We start from the raw sequence: 22,437 nt of genomic DNA, 5'->3' as shown, positions 1-22,437 counted from the left end.
TGTGGTTTGCTCGTAATGACAAGGGCTACACGTATTGCACAACGATAGTTATTTACTTTTTTCCTCATAATTCCATATTTAGTTCGTTCTAGAGTGTTGTTTATTTTATTTTATTTTTTTCACTCGAAGAACTTTGGTGTTTCTTTGGGTATTAGTGTTCGGTGATGCAAGATCATTTATCACGCTCAACAATTATAATATGTGGCGTAGAGTAAATCTTGTGAGCGATTAACGGTGCGTTTAGTTTACCCGTGCAGGTTGATGTTTATCTTTTACCACGACGCAGGTGTATTAATTTAATTTCAATTAACACCAGGTGACATTTTATTAAGACAAATAATTACCCAGCGATTCGCCGCGTCCTTCGCCAATCACAGAAAATTCAGTCGAGTTAAAATTTACAGTTTTTCTTCTGCCGCATTACAGAGTCGTTTGAAATAATATTCGGAATTTTGCAATCAGCGGTCAGTCAAATTATGGTTGTATCATGACGATCAATCTCGTATCTTGCGATGTAGAAAAAGTGTCTGTTATGGGGAAATGTAGATAAATCTCGAAATAAAATGTCGTCGATGTTATCGCTGACGATGTAAAAATTTATTGTAAATTTTGAAAATCGTCACACTACCGAAAAATAATTGTCGATTTCTCATTCGCGCGCCGAAAGGAAATCCTCCGAGATTTTAGACACTTTGCACTATTTCAGTTCTAAAACGACGTGAAGATCGCAATTATTGATTTTTGTGGTTAATTAACTGAGATTACCGAATCGATGGATATAATGTGTAAAATAATTATAGTGAAATTGTACCAAAGTATTCCTACCGTTACTTAAGTGAAACGTGCTGAATTAAATGCCAATGAAAACAAAGGAATAAGCTTAGCAATTGAAAGAATCTCTCAAACCTCGTCGTTATTTATGGGCATACTCTTTCTCTCTCTCTCGCTCTCTGATTCCCTCAAGGAATATACGATGTAGGTATACGATATCTTCCATCTGATAAATGCTATTGCGCAATTAGCCTTAATTAATTAAACGCGCAGTCCTAGGCTCGGGCACGCGAACAAGTGTTATTTTTACACTTATCTCTCGACTTCTTTTTTCTTCTTTTCCCACAACTCCTAAACTCCCTGCAACGCACAATATTATCCGTCGGTAACTACACAATCGTATATATTTTACGACAGGCGTATATGGCAGATCATATGCGTGAGTAAATGTCGTCGCTAATCTTCAATAATTTATTATTACATATTTTATTTATTTATTTTTTCCTCCCCTTATCCCGCTTCAATTATCTTGATTCACAGTGCCTGTTGAATTAATCATTTAGTTATTTATTTATTTATTGTGTCAAGAACTCGTACGCTCACACGGACACGTACACAATTAACGAACATAATTACACTTCATACGCGGCTTTGATGCTTTCTAATAATGGCATTTCGCACACGTGCGCGAATAGAATTATTATTACGCCGGCAGAACGTTGCCTCTTCAAATCCGCAAATCGTATACGTATAACGATCTTTGTAAATCCAATTGCGGATAGTCGTGTGCTCATGATTCTCGTCGACGTTTAAAATTGCAATACCTGCATCGATGCACCGTACAAGCAAATCCCTCAAGATTTAATAACGTCCGGTTTACACCTAATATAACAACTGCGTTATAGATTCTTATCGCAGACCCCTCTTTGCGCAATCTGGATGAGCGATGCAAGTGTGTGAGAAATCAAAACGAAGAGTAAAGATAGAGAGGGGGAAAAAAAAAAAAGAAAATTGTGCAATTGAAACGAATTTGCGGTAGGAGGATGCGATGCGATGTTCGCGCCGTGGTTTCATCAAAGGTCGGGCTCACATCGTTCTGCATTTTAACGGCTTTATTATTACACGTACGTGCCTTGTGATGCAATTCTCAATGTCGGCGAAGGATCCTACAGTGTATAATTTGTCCTGATGAAGAAGGCACGCAGAGTATCGCAATTAGTCCAGGAATTTTACTTCTAATTAACGAACGAACCCCGGCGTTCTTCGCTAAGAAGACTTGAACCGTACCTTAAAACTGGAATTAAGAGTTGGCTCGTTGCGTTGCTTCAATCTTCGCAATAGCGGCAATAACCGAGTATACGGCTATGATATGGAATTATTCCTGATTCCTAGGACCGCACGTGGTGCAGGATAGTCTTTGATCTTCGATGGTAATCTGTAGCCTTGGTGCTTCGAGTAGCGTGCGTCTAATTTTCAACGTCACGGTACGAGGAATCTCGCGTTTATTTAATTAAACATTTTATTTCACATTTTATATACATCTTTGTCCTTTTCTTTTATTCACAAGCAATATCATAAAGATGTTGTCTCGCAGGTGAAGACACTCGCGGTAATGATGTATTAATTATCATCGCGAAGTGTCGAAAGCTATTTTGATTGCCCCTCGCGTTAATCAGATGTAACTAATGAGACGATGACGAGTCATTTGGTAAATTATTCGAAAACCAAGTTACACGTGCGGATATATAATGTACAGGTACTCTAGTCTCCGTACTTTGTACCTTATAAGTAACCTATAATCATCTCTAACTGCTTACTCGATTTACGAATTGTATGCACGCGGTTTTTGGTCAAACCTCTACAGTTTAATGCAAGTTTTCACTTGGTTACAGTCGTGGAAAAATTTTACGCTGGTAAGTAAACGGATGCTAGAAACTACAACGACTGTTCAATTTTTCACGAGTTTGCGGTTAGGCATCCGTTTTTATACGCGTGGGAAGTTATATTTCCTTTCTCTAAAATCCTCTTTTCGTACAACGCATATCAACTATCAGTGCAGATACTTCCGGTAAGCAAATTGCATGTTTTCGGTAAAATTCTTCAACATCCTTGCAATCAGAAAAATTAAAAAAAAAAAATAAAAATGAAAAATGATTCACACTTTAAAAAGTACATAAATAAACGATACTCGGCACTCGTGCTAAGAATAAGTTATCGCAACATTTTACACAAGATTACACAACGAACCGCTAATAATAAAACAGTCGCTGCAGTCTCGATTGTAGGAAAAAAAGGTTTCGAATTACCGATTTCACGGAACATAGAAACTTAGCGCAACTTATACCTTTCGATAATGACATTGATATAATTAATCACAGCCGGTCATCCTCGACGCTTCACGGTGGCAGCCATATCGGCAAATAGTCTGCGCTTGGGGCTTTAGGACTTATTAATCTTTCTGTGCAATCGAATTAACCGACAACCGTGTATATTACGCTGAACGTACGTTCTATTGTGCTAGATTCAAGGGTCCCTTTTAAGCCTCGTTACTATCCTTTCGTAACGGGTACGTTGGGTAGGTTTAACGAGTGTAATGACGTTTGCGAATAACGCGGTAAAGACACTGGAACAAGACGTAGAAGGTTCGCGATGGTAGCGAAAAAATAATCAAACCAAAGCGCTTTGCCTACCGATGTAGCAGGTATTCTGCGTCAACGATGAGGAGCTGCGTCGCGTTTCTCTTTGACTCTCTTGTCTCTGCAGCGGGATATGTATGAACGATTAATGAGCCCATCACAACGGGATAAGGAGCCCGAGTCACCCGCCGTGCATCCTATACATTCCGCCAAGGAATCACCCATCCAGGATACTTCTCTCGGAGATATTAGTGTCGTCTAGCCAGCCTTGTAACATATACGCAAATAACCCAATAAATCTCGGTATAGACCGGCGAGCCGGTGTTCATCCTTCGCAGGCCTTGACACCCGGGCACAGTTTTATACGTATTGTATAAGGTACAGTGTCACTCGCTCGGCTACTCAACCGTGATACGTATAAAGAAAAAAAAAATCATTTCTCATACCAATGGCATTTATCAGGATTTAATATTGTCATGGTACTCCTGGTGAGCAAATGGGCTGACGATACTTAGGTTGTTTGCACTATTCGCTTTGGAGTTTTGTATCGAAGCGTGAGCTCGTAGCTGTACAGTCACTTTTTTGACTGATATTGGTTACACTTGTAGTACATTTTGATCGAATTTAAAAATATACTCTTCTTTCGGTTCTCAGTAGGTGTCATTCGTTTGCTCGTTCTGATAAATATCTCACGTTCTAAATAGAGTTACTTTGTCCTTCGACACGTAATGCACTTGACTTCTGATCTTCGATACTTTTTCCAAGTGTCGATGGAACGATTTTTAGCCTACGCATTGTAAACCAAGCACTAAGTATTCACTATCTTGTGGCTAATTCTCTGATTTGTCTAACAAACGCATCCCAGCAGGACTAGTTTATGAATCGATCCTTTTTATAACTTCGCGGCCCGATTCTCATCGAGATACTTTTAGCAATAGTTGGTTTTGTTCGTTTGAATTCATCGTTGTACACCTCTAATTCTTCGGATGAAGACGACGCGTGGGAAAGCGAGAGAGTTATCCGCGTTAATTAGGCATCGGGATACACGGTATAGGCTACTCGCATGCCACATGTTCACATCGAACAAAATGATCAGGAGTAGGAGAGAAACTCGACGAAGAACGACGCAGGAGTAATTTTCTCATTTCTGCTTGTATGCTACATTCATTTTTTCCCCCGGCTCCAGTCTATTCGAGGAATACCAGTGGCTCATCTCTGCTAATGAATAAAGTTGTTAACCATATTGTTATGCTGCAGCAACTCTTCTTAATTGCAGACTTACCATAGGTTTTGTTTTCTCAGGATTTTCTTCCCCGCTCCGTCATCACCACTGTCTCATGGATGTGCATTGAAAGAGTCGGATACATACGATCCTGCATTTGTGCGGCTGTTCATGGGCGGTATTATATGTATACGTAAAGACGATGTACCGAGGAGAAACGAAATGCAGTATAAACAGCAACGGGTTGCGAAATCGCTGCGACTTGTGCCGCGCCGGTCGGTTTGGCGGCTCTGGGACATCGGGCCAATTGGCCTCGCATGATCAAACTTACACCTCGGTATCCATTCGTGTGGGAGTCCTCTAATGAGGTGGACTGAGATTCTAAACTCCGATAACACGATGCTTATTCGATGAGTATACGTATAGAGAAGTGGTTGTTTAAGCGGACAGATTTGTCATTGCAACCATTTCGATTGGCACTCATTATATATATATACATACACATTAGTAGAGATCGTTGAATTTATCCTACATGTAAGCCATTTCAGATACAGAATCATCATCGAGGTCACGCAGGTTACACGCGGTCTTTGCCTAGATTGACTTGAAAATATTCACATATCAATCGTGAGGGTTCATACAATTTCTATAATACGCTGATGTGGTAGTCAAAGCGCACCACGTTCCAGACTAACTATGGTTTTTTCTTTCTCGGAATCGTTTTATCTAAAAAGAGTGTCATCATACATGGATGAAAATTGTTGAAAGATTCTTTTTTGTTACCTAGTGCTTTTAAGCATGGAAACGGGCCAGTATTCTTTTAGTTTTTTTTATAGTGAAGAGGTCTAAAAGACGTTGCAACTCTTAAACAACCAGCAGCTCTCTAAATGGTTCGCGTCTCTTTTATCGTTGTGCTATCAGCGTTATTTCTAGTATAATGGAGATATAGATTTAAAGTTTTAGTTGAACGAGAGTTGAAGAAACGAAGGGCAAAAGTTCACTCGGTTGGCACGTTGATGGCCCAACTCTACGTGTTCTTGATGTGGATATATACCTTGAGGTGAACAATCGTCACTGAACAGTAACAGTCTGAACTGAGATCGTACGACGGAGGAAAAGATGAACGTTTAAGATTGAAGATGAGAAACGTAGCATTCGATTGAAAATTATCGATTGAAATATTCGGAAGCTTACGGTTGGTCTCGGATGTTAAAAACTGTACCGAAAGTATCGGCGTAAAGTTGCTTGTAAGCATATCAACCCATACCGATTAACCAAAATCCGAACGCTTCGCGGTTGTTCTACTTCGACCTTTTCACGGGATGTCGCGTAGCGCACGCGTGACATCAAGAAGACAAAGTAACGCCCCGAATGAAAAATTCAACAACAACGATAAGATTGTCATCGCCATCGTCGAATGTACCAAAAAGTTGTGAGACGAAGAAAAAAAAAAGGGGGGCACGAAAGGAGGAGGAGTCGGTATCGCTTGCCAACATTTCCACTTCCCATTTCCAGTTATCTCGAGGCTCAAAGGCGCGTTCCTTCTCGATTTCACTTTTGGCGGCCGTGCGGCCGTCGTTGTGCAACAGCGGTTGTTTCTCGAGCGAAGCGCGTCGTGCGCAGGCGTCGCCGCGAGTACGCGCAGCGGCAACGCGTCCAGTGCCGCGTTTAGAGAGCATGTGTGCCTGTATTGCCGCACGAGTGTGTTGGAGGCAAGGCCGTTCTTTGACCCGCGGTCAGGCCTGGCGCCAATTTTTGGCGAACTGGTCTTTCGTCGTGAATCGATTGCGTCGCGATCGCTCGCCTCGCTCCTTCAAAACTTGGCCACGAAATCGGACCGGTTCCAGCTGTCCCCCTTGCAGCACCTACCGTACGCATAACTCCTTACCGCCAATTACTACCGACCATACATCGATTAGAAATAAGTCGTAGCACCGATTCTTCGCACCTATCTAGGTTACATATTTCGTTGCGAAATTTTCAGCTTCTCAAACTAATTGTCTCTCTATGTCCGACTTGTTGTTGTATAACCGTGATGTGGATGTGTTCTTTTTTTTCCTGCTCTTTTTTTTTTTTTTACCAGTGTTTTTTAGTGTCATTGAAATAATTGATATTGTCGTGACTGGTTGAGGAAATTGGCCGCGGATACCGTTCGAAGCGATGAGACTGACGCTTATTCCTTGGAAATTCATCGGTATCACTGTTGCCATGTGGCTCTTCAACTATCGCTGCGTATCTTCAGAATTAGTGATGATTAGGTAGGCAATGCTGTCTATACGTCCTCGCTGAACAGTTCCAAATTACAAACAATTCACAACTGTTACGGATTTGTGCGGTTTTTGCTGAGTGCATTCAACACGAAAATTATATACTTTTTGCGCGTAGAATTTTTTTCTCGCATTTTACAATTCATCAGTAATCGTTTCGTCATTTGAGACAGAGACAGTCAAGTATTGTAACGACCAAATCGGGACAATTAGTACTGCTTTTCGGAAAAAAAACTGACGAATGACGATTCTAATTTTTTTCAATTATACCATTATTAAATTTTTGAATGTTAATTAAGGTGAACCCAATGTGTATACACTTGGAGAATTGCAGAAAACTTGGTTTTTCCTCGTTTGATCCGTTTGAGCTTCGGTATGGCGAGTAAAACACGCAAGATATACAGCATAACAATTCTTGATCTTGAAAATATATCTTGATAAGCAATTTTTACATCTCGATCTCGCTGTAAAATTATAAACAATGTAAATATTTCGACTTTCCGTAGTTTTGATTTGCCGAAATAATCGGCTCATTAAAATCCGAAACGAAGTTATACGTAGTTACTTGAAATCGATTTCACTTATCGTCCGATGAATGTCGTTTTGATTTTACCGAATCTCTCTTAATAATTTCATAATAGAAAATAATTTTTCAACGGCTTCTCCGTTCGTTTCGAATCTAATTGCTTCATAGATCTCTTTTCGAATTTCAAAATGTTTGCATATAAAAAGGTTGGATTTCCTTCACGGAATATTATCTGAAACATTCGAGAAAATTAGAAAATTCCAATCTCACTTAAATAATGATAACCCAAAATTAATGCCGATAAATTTTAAACAAATAACAAATTTTCTACAAACGAGGTATTTTATTTTTATACACATTGCAAAATTGCAATGCAACAGAAAACCTCTTCTGATCCATCCTGCTTCACTTATGTACTATTATTATTAATTTTAGATATTTCGATGGAAAACTTAAACAAGTTAACATTAATTTGCTTTCGCGATCGTCCGTTAACATCGGCTTCGAATAACGACGATTTCAATTACGTTTGAAAGTTCGAAGTCATTACGAAACGGTGAGTGTAATTTCCAGCATCTTCAGTCTCGATAGACGCCTCGTCTCACCCTCGAAATAGGTCCATGCAAATCGAAGCCTGCACTCGGGATGACTTCGCTTCGCTTGTTCTCCATATCGGCGAACTCTATCTAATCTAGACGCGAACCGGATGCTCTTTGCACGCGTTGAATCTGGGTCTCACATCTATCCGTACAACCTCACAGCTTGCAAGTTGCATAGGTATTGTGCACGAGTCGTCATCGCTTAATCCGTGCGATCTCCTTACGGCTTCGCTTGGAACGAATCCAGTCTTGTTCCACAAATTGCGTATTTACAATTTGTCGCCGTTTGTTGCGAAAGTTGGGAGTCAAAAAAAAAATAAATAAAAAATCCCGGCTACCCAATGAAAAAAATGTCATTCTTTGTTTAGTTACCAGAAAATTCTAGTCCAATTATGGATTTTATCGCAATAAGTGTAATTAGTAAACATAGCCGAAATATTATAATAAATGTGACGGATACAAGTTATTATTTAATCTGATTATCGTTGTTGCTACTACATTTTTTGCTTATTCCAATATTGAAGCTGTTTAGTTTATACTGCAATCTTTCGGACAAATAAAGCAATACATCAACTTATTCTTGCGCCAACATAAAATCTTTGCATAGTTACAAGGAAATATAGTTCGAGTGACTGTAGTTAAAAAAGAACAGTATTTTGTCCCATTTTTTCATTTCTTCTTTTCATTTTTTTTTAATTTTCCTTTATACTTTTTATTTCATTCTGTATTCAGAAGTATAATTGCCGGTTTTCGTAAAATAATCACAAGTAGAAATTTTTTTCGGTGTGTTGATGACATAATAAAGATCTGGGACTTGGGATGGTTTTAAATCAAGTGAAAAGGTTACACAAGTCAAAAACAATGTTTCGTGTTTTGTCAAATATTTAAACATTATTGGATCTAGGCAATTAATTGTTTCAAATTTCCCACACGCAAATTATTCCATCAATATTGAATTAAGAATTTATACTTTCTTGAAGGTTGGACATTTTTTGCTATATTTCAGGTCCGTATTAATTTAATTCTTGAAATTACACAATAATTTTGTACTCTTCAAATTTGGAGTATTCGCTCTAAAATTAACAGTATATTGAATCCAAAGCACAAAGTCATAATTGATCAGATGATAAATATTTATTGAGAATATAAAAAAAGTCTTGGTACGACTAATTTTTCAAAATTCACCCTGAATCTATAATGCGCGATTTCAGTCGGACTCTCAATCACCGTAATATGAGATCAAGTAACGAATGTGATGGAAACGTCGTGTCATGATTGCATACACTCGATCCAATTTTTCTTAACCCTGGTACGACAGACTGGGGTGAATATTTGCTACGTTTTTTGTTCGTAAAATCGTTTTTTGAACAATAGTGGGACTCGTAAGTAGATGAATCTCTCCGTTTTTTAATAAGAAAGAGAATGACGCATAGCGAAGTCAATTTCATTGAAGTTTGATCGGTGAAATATCCATTTGAATAAAAAAAATTGCTGAGAAACAGTAAAAATGTCATTTTGCAATCAACAATTGATACATTTTTCTTTGTAATCAACCGATTGTCAATTTCACAACGTGGTTTTGAAGAGGATAGATTAGAATTTTTTTTTAAATTGTCATTGCTATGTTTTGTTGACAAAGTATACTTATTTGGGACTTTGATATTCACGGGCATTTTTTTAGGTATTGCCACATATGTAACAAAATAAGCTCAGGTGAGACTTTGACTCTCTACGCCTTTGTCTGATGACGTTTTTTAAATCCAACCGATTTTTCGACTTGACGAGAAACGTGTACGTATCAGAATTATTGGGAATTTTTAAAAAAATATTCTAATTTACGAGCTATGTGAGTAATAAACAAGGTATTCGATAATTGCGTAACTTTCAGATCTCCGAGTACCAAGGATTCCATTGAAATTGAATAAATCGCTTCGTGTCGCGTCGATGAGTGGGACAATAGCCTTCGGACTATCGACCACGGTCACGATAAAGTCACGGCATAGCCAAGCAAATTCTTAAAACCATCCGAATAATCTACTATTCGTCATCGAGATGATCCCTAAATTAAATAAGATCCCGATTTCAGAGGATATTCAGCCTTTGGAGATTGTAGGTGGCTTTAAGCGTTTTTCATTAGCGCGAGGAGCAATTCGTTAATCATAAATGCACTTCGATCTAACGAGACGACAATAATAAGTCAAGAGAAGTTGGAATATTATGTTGTTCGTTTACAGAAAAAACGTATTCTTTCCTCTCGCGATAACTTTTCATCTCTTGGTTCTAAGAGATAACTATGGAACATCGTTGAATACGGTGACAGGAATTGATCACGGCTTATTATTTATATAGCTGAGCCAAGATGAACTAAAACTGTTCTGAAAAAAAGTCAGAGAAAATTAAATTTCTGTTTAAAATTTCTATTTATTTTTACCTTGAAATTGAAATAGAATCAGATATAATACCGATCGAAACCTGTTGAGATTAAAACTTTTTCATCGAAAGTTGTAAAAAAATCATTGAAAATATATGAATTTATTTATTTAGCAAAGAAAGTTATTCGGACTGAATCGCAATTACAAATATAAAACGGCTTACACGAATCATTCGAAATATTAGTTTAGCTGATTGACACATTTACGAAATTCCGCGCAATTGAAAAATCGTAAAAAAAAAAAGAAACTTTAATCGTTGATTAACGTTAATCGTCTCTTTTCGTAATTGATTTTTATTGGACCTCTCTTTGACCTTTTGCTAAAAATTTCTGTATCGATATTTCCGGTAGTTTACACGTAGTTCTAAAATATTTGACTTGACTTTAAAACTGGTGATTACGGTGCTTTGGTTGAAAAATTCCACAAACCCTTGTTTTAGTCAGTTTTCAATTAAAATTCGTTGCAAAATTTCATTAAATAACGACAAATCACAACAATATCGTTTAAAGATAATAAAAATTTGAAAAGTGATCTGCAGTTGAAAATAACTGTTGGAAAAAAAATTCACCTCAATACGATTATCATGAATGCCTTGTACAGAATTTCGAAGGCGATGCTTTCATAAGTAGACGTTTTTAGCGGTCTTTGTGTATAATATCATAACCCTGAATTGAATTCGATACAATCTAGGAGTGCAAGCTAGCGGAAAAAGCACGATGCCATTAGATCTGTAATGGAACCTATTTGCAATCCGAAGTTTTATGATCCGTTTTGCGTTGTTCGTTCGGTAAAGAATTTAGACGAGGCTGAAGTTAGGAGCCAAACGTTCTAACGTTCATTCGCATAAAGTAGCGAAGTCCGAAACTGAAAACTTTTTTTTTTAAATACCCTAATACTCCCGATACTTTATTTTTCTAAATCCACAGCGTTTAAAAGCTTTGGCTGCCAGCTTGAGCTTCATAGAATTCACCGCGAAGGACATTAAACTTGCCTGTAGCAAAAAAAATCAAAACTTGGGAAACAAATTAGCAACTAAAGGGCGATAAATTCCCACGTAGGTCAGTTTTGATTTTACCAAAGTGGTTATTCCAGGTTAAGAGGCTTCGAGAAGGAGAATGATCATTGTGCCAAGTAGAATGCTGAAAGCTTCGCGATTTGTTATTCGAGGTCGTTCTCGTAAGATTACACTCAGCGTACGTACGTATAAGATGATACAGTATATAACGCGTGTACGTAGACGTGTTAATTCTCGTTTGTAATTAAGATCGTGCACCTTATTCGCGAAGTAACTTATTATGCCCGCGCTGAGAGTATGCTGTAAATTATGTTACGTGTATATATTATATATATATATGTATATATTATATATATATATATATATATATATATATATATATATATATATATATTTATTTTTTATATATATATATATCGTCGAGCGAACTTTTAACCGTTAACTCGATTCTGATCCGCATGTAAGAACGGCGCGTTGTTAGTTTTACCGCCATTGTTCCCGTATCGCTGCCGCTGTGTTGTTGTTGCTGTTGTATTAATAGAACAAGCAAATTTATGTCGAAATTCAATTGACCGTCCTTTCTCTCGGTTTAATCCGCAAGGCTGAATTTCGCACGCTCATTTCCCTTCTGCGGCTACACGTATTACGGGCATGTATCCGATCGGCGATATTTGCAAATCGCAAACTCCGCGCTGTTCGGTGTAAATTGGTCGAGAAAGAACATTTGGCTCGACTTAGTTATTGCTGCCAATGCCTTGAGTAATAGGAATAGGGATACAAAACTGGGTTCCCCGGTATTTAGTGATGAATTTTTTTTTACCCCCAGTTCTCTTCGCTTTTGATTTGAACACTTTTTTTTTTTTTACCTTCGTTTTATCAAGCTATCAAGGTCGGGCTGAGTATTGTTGTTTTTTTTTTTTTTTTATTTATTTATTTTTTTCTTCGTTTTGTTTTTTCAAACACAGATTCGTCCGACTCTTTTATACGCTGTATTATCGCCGCGCGCAATTGAAGACCGATTCAGGCAAATCGAACGGGCCACTTGAAAGCATTGTTACGTTGACGTTATCTTGAAGTATACCTATGTTAGTATTTTTCTTTTTTTACTTATACATTCACGAAGGCATTCGTTCTTCGGTTGTCTTACACCCACGTTTATTTTACCGATTGTGTATTGTAACTCCGAGTAATCCGACGGGCGATATTTAATGATTGCGTATAGAGTGGAGTAATATGCCTTATGCGTTGTACAGATCGTTGAGATTGCTTTGCACAACCGCTCTTCAATTTCACCTTGGCAAAAAATTAAACATCACAACTGTATATTTGGTTAGAAAAAGTCGAATTCTATTCCAGCTATTGCCCAAAGAAAATCTATTAGTATTAATATTTTTGGTTCAAATTTTTCGGTTTTCGAACGTATAAATTATCTGTATATACAGTTCTTATTTCACTTATATAAAATATAATTCAGAAAAGTTGTAGCTCTGTTATAGTTGTTTGTCAATCTTAGTTCTCGAAGCGGCTTCAGCTATTTGGAAAATTTAATTTCATGTAAAATGAGGTAAAAAGTTTTGTGAGAATGTAGAAAATCATTTTCACAGACCTAAAATTTTTCATATCTGCAATATTCTTGCGGAGATTGCTTGTAGATCTTATATAGATTTTTGAATGCTTTGAAATACGTTAAACAGCAGATTCAACGAGAATGTATGAATTTCAAACTAACTGCAGCGCGAACAGAGTCTTACGGATTAAAATTTATCAGGTACTCCCACGTTTGTTAAATTTCAAATGTGAGTCATATGTCACTGATTCAACGAATAGTCACCGGATGTCTAAAAAAAGAATTGGAAACGAAATTATCCCGAATCGCATTCGACGCGCGATAATTGGCATTGATTGCTTTGGCATATTTTCAATATTGCCAGATTAATACTCAATTTAAATTCTATAATTGGAATACCAGGTTTCAATTAAGTATAAACCGGTATAATAATTATGCATGCTCTTTGATACTTTGCCTTGTTAATTAACACTAAAGTAAACATTTAATTGCACGTATTCAAACCATGAGGCTTAGTCCTCCTAATCAGCAATCAAAATGTCGAATTTATGTCGATTTATCAATTTTTCTAGTCAGAATCAGTGTATAAATTTTGTGAGTCACGAACATCACCGAACATTTGCAAAAATATGAAAATCATCATTTTTCTTCGTCAAACGTTCAACGCTATAAAGGCGTCCGCAGGTGATGCATAGATCATGAAAAATTTCATTTGGCATAGTAACTAAGAAATTCCAGCAAGACGCGTATCATTGTAACAACCGTGGTCTAAATATCGTTGGAATTATACGAAAATTTAGTACCGAGTATTACTATTTAGGATGATTATAATTTCCAACAGTACATTTTCCCGTTATCGCAACACGAAATCTGTTTTTTCAGTTTACGACATTTTTTCCTTTAAATAAGGTCTCAACGTCAATTTATTGTTGCATCAGCATGAAATTATCGCATATAATTACAAGAAAATATAATACAAGTGACCGTAATGGTAGAGAATATTATCAATGCATAACAGATTTTCTAAAAGTTGAAAGTTAAAAATCTAATTTTTATTCCGTACCGAGAACTAAATTTTTCATTTACAATAAAAATTGAAAACAGTCGACACGGACTGTCCGGTAATCGCAACTAGAAATGTCTCGGTTCTCGTGTCGTTCTTAACGAGTGTTGCTGCAACGCGAATGCATCATGTGACAGCTTCTTTGGCATGACGTCACGACCTTAGCATATCTGTCAGGGATATACCTCCTCGATTATATACTCACGTGTTATCTCGTCACGCACGCATGGCCGTAATTGTCATAGGCATGTACGCGTATAACATTATAGGTGTCTCGACCCGCACGCGTGAGTAAGAAACACGCATGCGGCACGGATAGGCAAATAGACGGCGGTGGTGGTGCAGGTTCTCGGCCGACTCACCTAAAATGCAGAAATACTAGATAGCCGATTACTTCACGTATAATAATCATTATAATTATAATGATATTCCACTTTGTTAACGGGTTAAAGTTGGTAGCCATGATCCGTTTCCACGCACCGTTGCACCCGGCTCTCCGCGTGTGTTCCATGCCGGCAGAACCGAGTTCTGCACAGGTTCTGTAACCTGGGCAAAGTTGGTGGTTGCCGATCGTGAGCCGCTGTTGCAGCCCGAAGGAAACGCTTTGCTTTCATCGGCGTTGGTTGTCTCGTCTCGTTTCGACGTACGAGAATGCGCTAATGTATCCCCTGTACTTACCTGTACGTATAACTTGTTGCGAAATCCCGTCAGTCACGTTCGTTGCTCGGTTCGATATCGATTGTCCGCGAATCGATCGCCGGGGACGGAAACTGCAATTGGTCCTTGCGTCCTTCGTTGGATTTTCAAATTAGCCGGATGAATTGATGATTCAATTTTCATCCCAGCAAATCCCGGCTATTGTTACAGCGAGTTTAACCATACCCACACAACAGAGATGTAAGCCTGTCCTCCTTGTGGTGTACGGACCTCTGTACGTAGTCTGAAGGGACCCGGAATAATGTGTATTCTGATCTCAGTGCAATGAATGATCCTTGTTTGAAATCAAAAGGTAACACTCGCGCATGCATACGTACGCGAAGTGGCAATTGGAGCGTTACCGATTGCGAAATGATAACATAATACTTGCCTATCTCTACCGATATGCGCAGAGCGGCATGCACGTACTTCTGACAAGCTTCAACATCTCGTTACAAAACTTCGCTTCATCATCCGTGTGTTCTTTGGCAAGACAATACACACCTTGTTTAGACGTGCCCCCTTCACTTTACGTATTGCAATAAAAAATGTAATTGTAGTTATAAATAATTAGACACTTTGATTAGGATCGCCGGCAGGCTAATTGTTCGACAAAATAACAACCGTTACGGATGTTGTTACGCCTAACCGGAATGCATGTTGTATCAACCTCTGTTTGATGGTTTCTGTTGTTGTACGTACACCTCATTACAGGAACAAGTGCGAGTTGTCTTGTTGTTGGACGAATAGATAAAACACAATTTCACTCACCTTGCCTCTGTCATTGTGTTCTAATGGATACTCGATTTTTCAAACTACCGAGAAAAGGCTCTGCTGAAACCTATTTTAAACTGGCTACGAGCATCACCAATCGACTATGAATGTTTAGAAATTCACATGCGTTATCGCACAGCAGAAAAATATTTCTACTGTCGTGATGTTTACAATTGATTGGAAAATCTTTATAACGTGACTGAATCTTAATTTTTCCCATTTATCTAATGTAAGTTTAGAAATCACGATCTATTTCCCTTGACGTTGTTCGAAGTACGACGGAGTACAAAACACTTATTCTACTGTAATTTTCGGTAAAAGTTTTGCAAACTACACGTGACTTCAATTGTATTAGTGGATAGTAATTCTCGTGATCATAGTTCATTTTACCTGACGCAGTTTATACTTTTATCGAGTGATTGTCCGATTAGGGCTGTCACGTTACTAATGTGTATTTCATTTTTCTGTGGTTCTAAAATAAAACCAATCTTCTAATAACTGCCCTGACTTGTCGTTAATCGCATTAATTCAATTCTTAAAATTGAAACATTTCGTTCATTATTTTTTCTGTATTTTCCAGGATTTAATCTACGCGACAGCAGCGTATTCTTTTATTTTCTTTGTACTTCTTTGAATGATGGTTACGCTTACGTGACATCGATCAGACTTAAAATAGTACCGGATTTAACGAGTTTTCTTGTACAGCCTCGTGCACTTTTTCATGTTTGATTAGTATTAGTGTGCCTCGATACCCATTTTTATAAACGGTTTTTTTTTTCGGTTGTACTCAAGTATTTTTCAGACAATAACTGTTATTCTTACTATAGAAAATCAATATTCACTGCTGAAAATCATTGACCGCATCATCAAAACTTCGATTACACTAACGTACGACTTTTTATCATTTTGCAGTTGAAGGTGCCACTGAAGGTGAATTTCTCAGCAAGGCCAAAGGACCTGGCTGTTTCCATAACGAAAAAACATCTCACTTGCGGCGTGAAAGGTGAACCACCAATTATCGACGGCGACTTTCCCCATGAAGTTAAATTGGAGGAGTCTACTTGGGTTATAGAAGATGGAAAAGTACTTCTTATCAATTTGGAAAAGGTATATTTTTATCATCCTCACGGTATTTTCCTCCGTTCACACCGTAAAATTACATACGAATTTCATAGTATTTTTTTACCATTGGAGTTCTGATACTCGTTTAAACAGATAATATTCAAAAGTAAAGTTTGTGGTTTCCCCATGGCGTACTCCCAAACAACTTTTAGTTCTGCAAGCTATAATAGCTGTCAATACATTTTTTTCTTCTTTTGAAAAACCTGAAAATATATATGTATATTATTTGTTGCGAACCCACTTAAATTCTTTAAATTCGTATAATAAAAATGATAAAAACTAATCCGTCAAAAATTTTCAGTATACTTGAATAATATTGAAAAAAATAACCTCGGTGAAGTAAATTCTGCGTATTTGAAACAGGTTAACAAAATGCAATGGTGGTCCCATGTCGTGACATGCGATCCCGAAATAAGCACGAAGAAAGTGAATCCTGAACCAAGCAAGCTTTCGGATTTGGACGGCGAAACGAGAGGTTTGGTCGAGAAGATGATGTACGACCAGAGGCAGAAGGAGCTGGGTCTTCCTACTTCGGACGAGCAGAAAAAACAAGACGTCATTAAGAAGTGAGCGAAAAGTTTCATTCAGATCCGTCCATTCGTCGAATTACATTTAACAAAAACATGTGCGAATCGAAAATATGCAGCTCGCTGATATGAAATTACAAATAATTTATTGAACTCATTGACATCGAAATTGCCTGGATCTTACAGTTAGTACGTAAGTTATAAGTTGAAGGCATTTAGACGCCTCGGCGCGCAATGAGTATCGACAGAATCGACAACCTATAATTTCATACTTTCAAATACACGTGATTTAACGATTGCAATACTTTACTGAAAAAAACTCCTTTCAGATTCATGCAGCAGCATCCGGAAATGGACTTTTCTAAGTGCAAGTACAACTGAAAAGGATTGTGGACATTTGATGGCACGAGTTGCTCGAATGTAATAATTCTAACTTAGTTAGGATTCAAAAAAAGAAGCAGAACGCTTTTCACCGTCTTACAATTGAGAACATTTTTCATCCTTTAATGAAAAATTTGCACACATTCGATTTAATGTTTAACACATCTATTGCGTGATGAATAAATTTATTAGTTTTTAAGTATCACGTTTTAATTCAATACACATAAAGTTGTTACTTTTCTTTTCTTTTATACTTTTACAAAATTTCATAACCGCCATCTTCGCTGTTATCTTAATTATCTTTCTAGCTATTGGCTACACTTTATTTATGTGCCACACGTATAAATCGTAAAAGTATAAATCAACATCTGAAATGCGCCTGGTGTAAGGCAACTTTGGTACCGCCTGCTACGCGAATTACGCGATTACTCAGAAATAAATTTTTACGTACGTGGTCAAAATTTGAAATTTTGAGAAAGCTAGACTTGGGCAAATCTGACAGCTATTACGAATATATTCTTGACGAAGAACTTTTTTCCAAGAAAATTTCAACTATTACGATAGCCGAGTTGATGTCCGATAATTTGAAGCTAACAATAAGTTGTTAATTTATTTGATGTATGTCTAGACTCCAAGGTAGTCAGATTAATACGATTTTTTCTTTCTTTTTAACATAATTTCCTAGCATTCTGTGTACTATATAATATAATAGCATACATACGTATGAAAATACGTCACATTTGAAATAAATATATACAAAATAGTACAGGTGCTTTCCTATATTAGTTATAGTGTATAAGGTAATAGGTAGTGTTTACGTTTATGTTTGTATATAATTCATATCTTATGAAAATATATCTGCAGTTTTCATATACTTTATATTTATAAAAATCACAATTACGTTTGCTTAGATCGAAATTCAAATTTCATATAATTCGTTAAAAGAGATATTCTTATAAGCGGACATCGCTTATCAAGTAAAAAAAACTTTTTTGATCTTTTTTCTTTCTAAACATAAATGCAATTCTAGGCACGGTCGAACATTCACTATTACTATAAATGCAATATAAAAGTATCGATGCGAAAATAATTGAAAATTATAACACATTCACCTTTACATTCAATAATAGTAGATAGGCCATTATGACATCATAATCAGATCATGCATTTGGTCATGCAATTATCACGCAACTATATATTTCACGTTATTATTGAACGTTAATATTGAAACTAACGATTGTAAACAGCTGATGTGAATGTATGAGCCGCAAACTAATTATAAACTTCGCCTCAAGTCAGATGTTATCTAGGAAATAGATTTTGAAAAATATTCGAATTTTTCCGCAAAGTTCTCCTCTCAATTCAAGTTTCGTCTGCCTTCGAACCCCACTCGCTACCAATACTCGTACATCCCGCGAGTTGCGGCAAACAAGCTGATTCATGGATCCTGGATCTACGTGCCTGCATCGGTGTGTCTCATGACCTTCTCGATCCATACTACGTAGTTGGGCAGCCTTGCGTAGATCCCGAATTTTCCACGTTTGCCGCAACCCTCTCCGAAACTCGTAATGCCAAAAATGGTCCAGGGCTGCTCCGGTCGTCGCGGGTCCTTGCAGAGCAGGGGACCTCCGCTATCTCCTGCGCAAGAGTCCATGCGCCCGCGACGATATCCCGCACAAAACATGTTATCTGTTATCTGGTAGTCGGTGTAGACCCCTCGACATGCTTCACTCGAGACAATCGGCACCTGAGGACAAAAGGCAAGTCGTAGTCGTTTTAACTAGGCTTATGATATATGTATCTATATTAATACAGAATTGGTGTGACAGAGCGATTATAAATACAGCTTCGCAGTGAATTTAATTCTTCCTTCTCTTTATTCGTCAGCGGAAAATTTTCATCGCGAAAAACAAATAATTTTCATTCTTTCTTGTCATAATTGAACTGTATTTTCATCGCAACGTACAATTTAGTAAACTTTACTTCATGTCTGATTGTATTTTATTCCTGCAACTGATTTCAGACTGCTTCTGGTCTGTGTTTCACATAATCCGTTGCTTGATTCAGTTCCGATCACCATGTCCATTTGAAAAACTTTCTTTTAAGATAATTAACTAATCTCAGGGGGTGTATGAACCGTCAAGCTTGAAAGTGATAACTATATTTGATCTTTAATAATAAGATAAACTATCTCCTATGGAACGTATTTCATGTACGCAGGTTGTAGAAATTATTTGCAGTTTTATTTTACAATCGTATCTCGCAAACTCATATATATATATATATTAGGGTGCTTCGTTTGAGACGACTATTTTTTTCTTTTCACTCCATAGACGAAATATCACTCTGAACGTATAAAAAAAAATTCCCACCAAAGCCTAGCTCTTAATTTTAATTTTAAGTACTCGCTAAATGAATTTGAAATTTTCCCATTTAATTAACACGTAAAAATAATTTTTTTCTTTGTCAATTATCTATATATATCTATCTATCTATATATATATATATATACTTGCTTCCTTCGCTTCGCGCTTTGACATGTTCTCTCAAAAGTGAGATAGTGCGTAGGTAAAGATCATTTGTAGTAGCTTACTCTGGCCTCGTGGAGCACGTCAGTTCCAAAATCGTCTGTGGCTCTAGACTTGCCCCATCCGATTATGGTACAGAGTTGATTTGTGGGCAACGGCTGTCTCGGAGTCGGTAAACAAGCAATTCCGCGAGTCGAAGCGGGTGTTAAAATCACCGGAAGCCGCAGAAGGGCAACGTCATTATCAACTGTATCTGCGTCATAGTACGGATGCACGATTACGCTGTCGACCTGTAATAAGGAGGAATAATTAAAATAATAATAATTAAAAAAATAAGAATACTCACATGTAGACACCATAGATATAATCACGAGCTGGAAACCAAATTAAATTCTCAGGTAATATTGACTTGTGTAAAGCTGTTAAAGTGTTGGCTAGTAAACTTAATTCATGCAGTACCTTGAGATGGATATGATACCCGTAAACCAGAAACGTTGAAAAAGCCGACTTACCCTAAATTCTAGTTCACTGCCCTCTTTCACTGTCAAATCGTGTTCACCCACACGAACGTAGAGTCTCTTACGAATGCAGTGTGCAGCTGTGAGGACCCATCTGGGTGAGACTAGAGTTCCGCCGCAGAATGCTTCCTGAAATTAAATAAGTGCAAATCTAATCTTAACAAAGTATAAAATACAGTGAGATTTCTTTTATAGGGCTGAGTTCAAATGAATCCTCCAGCAATGAAAATATTAACAATTACACAAAAAAAGCTAAATATGTCAATCGTTTCAATATTTTCTGATCGAATCAAGTTTTTACCAATTTGCATGAATGAGAGAAGGTGGATAAGTCAACATAAAAAAGGCACTATTATTGTTTATGCCTTGCGTGTTGTGAAAAGTATGAAGTGGTGAAAGCATTGATAGAAAATTTTTTGTTTTGCAATTATCGATCCAGTTCACCTCCTTCTAAAATTGCATGTCAATCACTATCAAACTGTTGTAGTGAAATGAATGTTTTGTTCAATACTGTGAATGGATACCTTATGCAAACTTTAATTAAATGTCTTACTTTTTTTTTCATTTTCATCGAAAATTCATCGAAATGAGTGTGAAAGCAGAAAAGTTAGGCAGGAAATCTTTCGTTTTTCGGCTGTAACTCTTGATCCGTTGATCGCAGCGAATTGAGACTGCGCCCAATCGATTGCCCTCGCAAAATTACGTCAATATAGTGCACCAAAGAGTTGATTCCCGTATTTTTCAAAAACGTCAAAATTTTCAACAAAAATCCAAAAGAGTTACAATTAGATTTATTCATATTTCATTTTTGCACTTTGCATATATATTTTGTTCATTAATTTCCGATATTATTTTCTGTTCTCCATACCTGCGCATCTACATGCTTGTGATTGGAGTTGATTTTTTTTACATAAGTTTTATCGTACTAGCCAGTAATTACTCGAGTTTTCTCATTACAGTTCGATCCAAGTGTTTTTGTGCTTACATTATACTTACTCCAAATTTTAATTAATTACTTATTCATTAATTTTTCTTCGATTCATTTCCTGTACTTTTCGTTCTAGTATTTGTCTTTATTTTTAAGCGTCTCTTCTAATTGTTGTTTAGATAATCGTAGTAATCTCCTCCCCGTTATAAAATCCATCTTGGCTTTCTCGTCACCTAATTTCCTCCGAGTTTCATTTAAGTCGCACCAATAGGATTTTCATGCATGCCTGGCTTAGATCTGGTATCTTTGTGGTGGCGAACACCATTTCACATACGTAATCCCTAGGTTTCCGAAAAGCTATCTGTAATATTAACTTCTGTATTTATTCTAGTGGTCTTAAGCTTTTCCGATATGCATCTCCCCAGGCTGTTTCCTGACCACTTCATTCTTTCATCAATAGTGACACCTAGGTTTTTGATGTGTTCCTTTATTTCTATTTCTTGACAGCAGATGTGTATTTTTAGCTTCAAGTTTTCACTGTCTTCGGGATCTTTGATTTTATTCATTTTATATCGCGTTTACTTAGTTTTATTTCCATTCAGAGTTAGTTTGTGGTTGTCCTGATTGCCGTCCTTGTTGTGCCTACTTCTAGTTCGTGATCAAAGTTTTTGATGAATTTCTTTGGGTTTCCAGATGGGGATCTGTAGATCGCGTAGATTTCGATGTTCTCTTCATTGGTTTTTAAACTCCATTTAATTCCATTGGGATCCTCAATGTCCGGTTGTGCATCATGAGCTTCTAGGTTTTCATCTAGTTGTGGAATAATTCCGTCTTTATCAGATATCTTACTATTTGCCCAAAAAGA

The 22,437-nt window shown here is 37.2% G+C and overlaps 2 protein-coding genes across 3 annotated transcripts in view; one reads left to right on the top strand and one right to left on the bottom strand.

Annotated features, from left to right (window-relative positions):
• LOC124180446 (nuclear migration protein nudC) overlaps positions 1–17,663 on the top strand; it is a 140,581-nt gene extending 122,918 nt beyond the window's left edge. The window contains exons 5-7 of the mRNA XM_046565960.1: positions 16,481–16,675; positions 17,054–17,256; positions 17,547–17,663. Coding sequence (XP_046421916.1) covers positions 16,481–16,675; positions 17,054–17,256; positions 17,547–17,598 — 450 coding nt within the window. The 3' untranslated portion in view covers positions 17,599–17,663. The remainder of the gene's footprint in view (positions 1–16,480; positions 16,676–17,053; positions 17,257–17,546) is intronic.
• Positions 17,664–17,726: 63 nt separating this feature from the next.
• The window catches only part of LOC124180314 (serine protease 55-like), a 123,568-nt gene continuing 118,857 nt past the window's right edge, over positions 17,727–22,437 (bottom strand). For both annotated transcript variants that reach the window (XM_046565707.1, XM_046565716.1), the window contains 3 exons: positions 20,639–20,773; positions 20,192–20,416; positions 17,727–19,345 (listed from right to left, as the gene is read on the bottom strand). In XM_046565707.1, the coding sequence (XP_046421663.1) occupies positions 19,052–19,345; positions 20,192–20,416; positions 20,639–20,773 (654 nt within the window). In that variant the 3' untranslated portion in view covers positions 17,727–19,051. The remainder of the gene's footprint in view (positions 19,346–20,191; positions 20,417–20,638; positions 20,774–22,437) is intronic.

This window comes from Neodiprion fabricii, chromosome 1, assembly GCF_021155785.1.
Source record: "Neodiprion fabricii isolate iyNeoFabr1 chromosome 1, iyNeoFabr1.1, whole genome shotgun sequence".
Classification (NCBI taxonomy): Eukaryota; Metazoa; Arthropoda; class Insecta; order Hymenoptera; family Diprionidae; genus Neodiprion; species Neodiprion fabricii.
The sequence above is the reverse complement of the archived record's forward strand: the minus strand, read 5'-3'. Positions and strand labels throughout refer to the sequence as shown.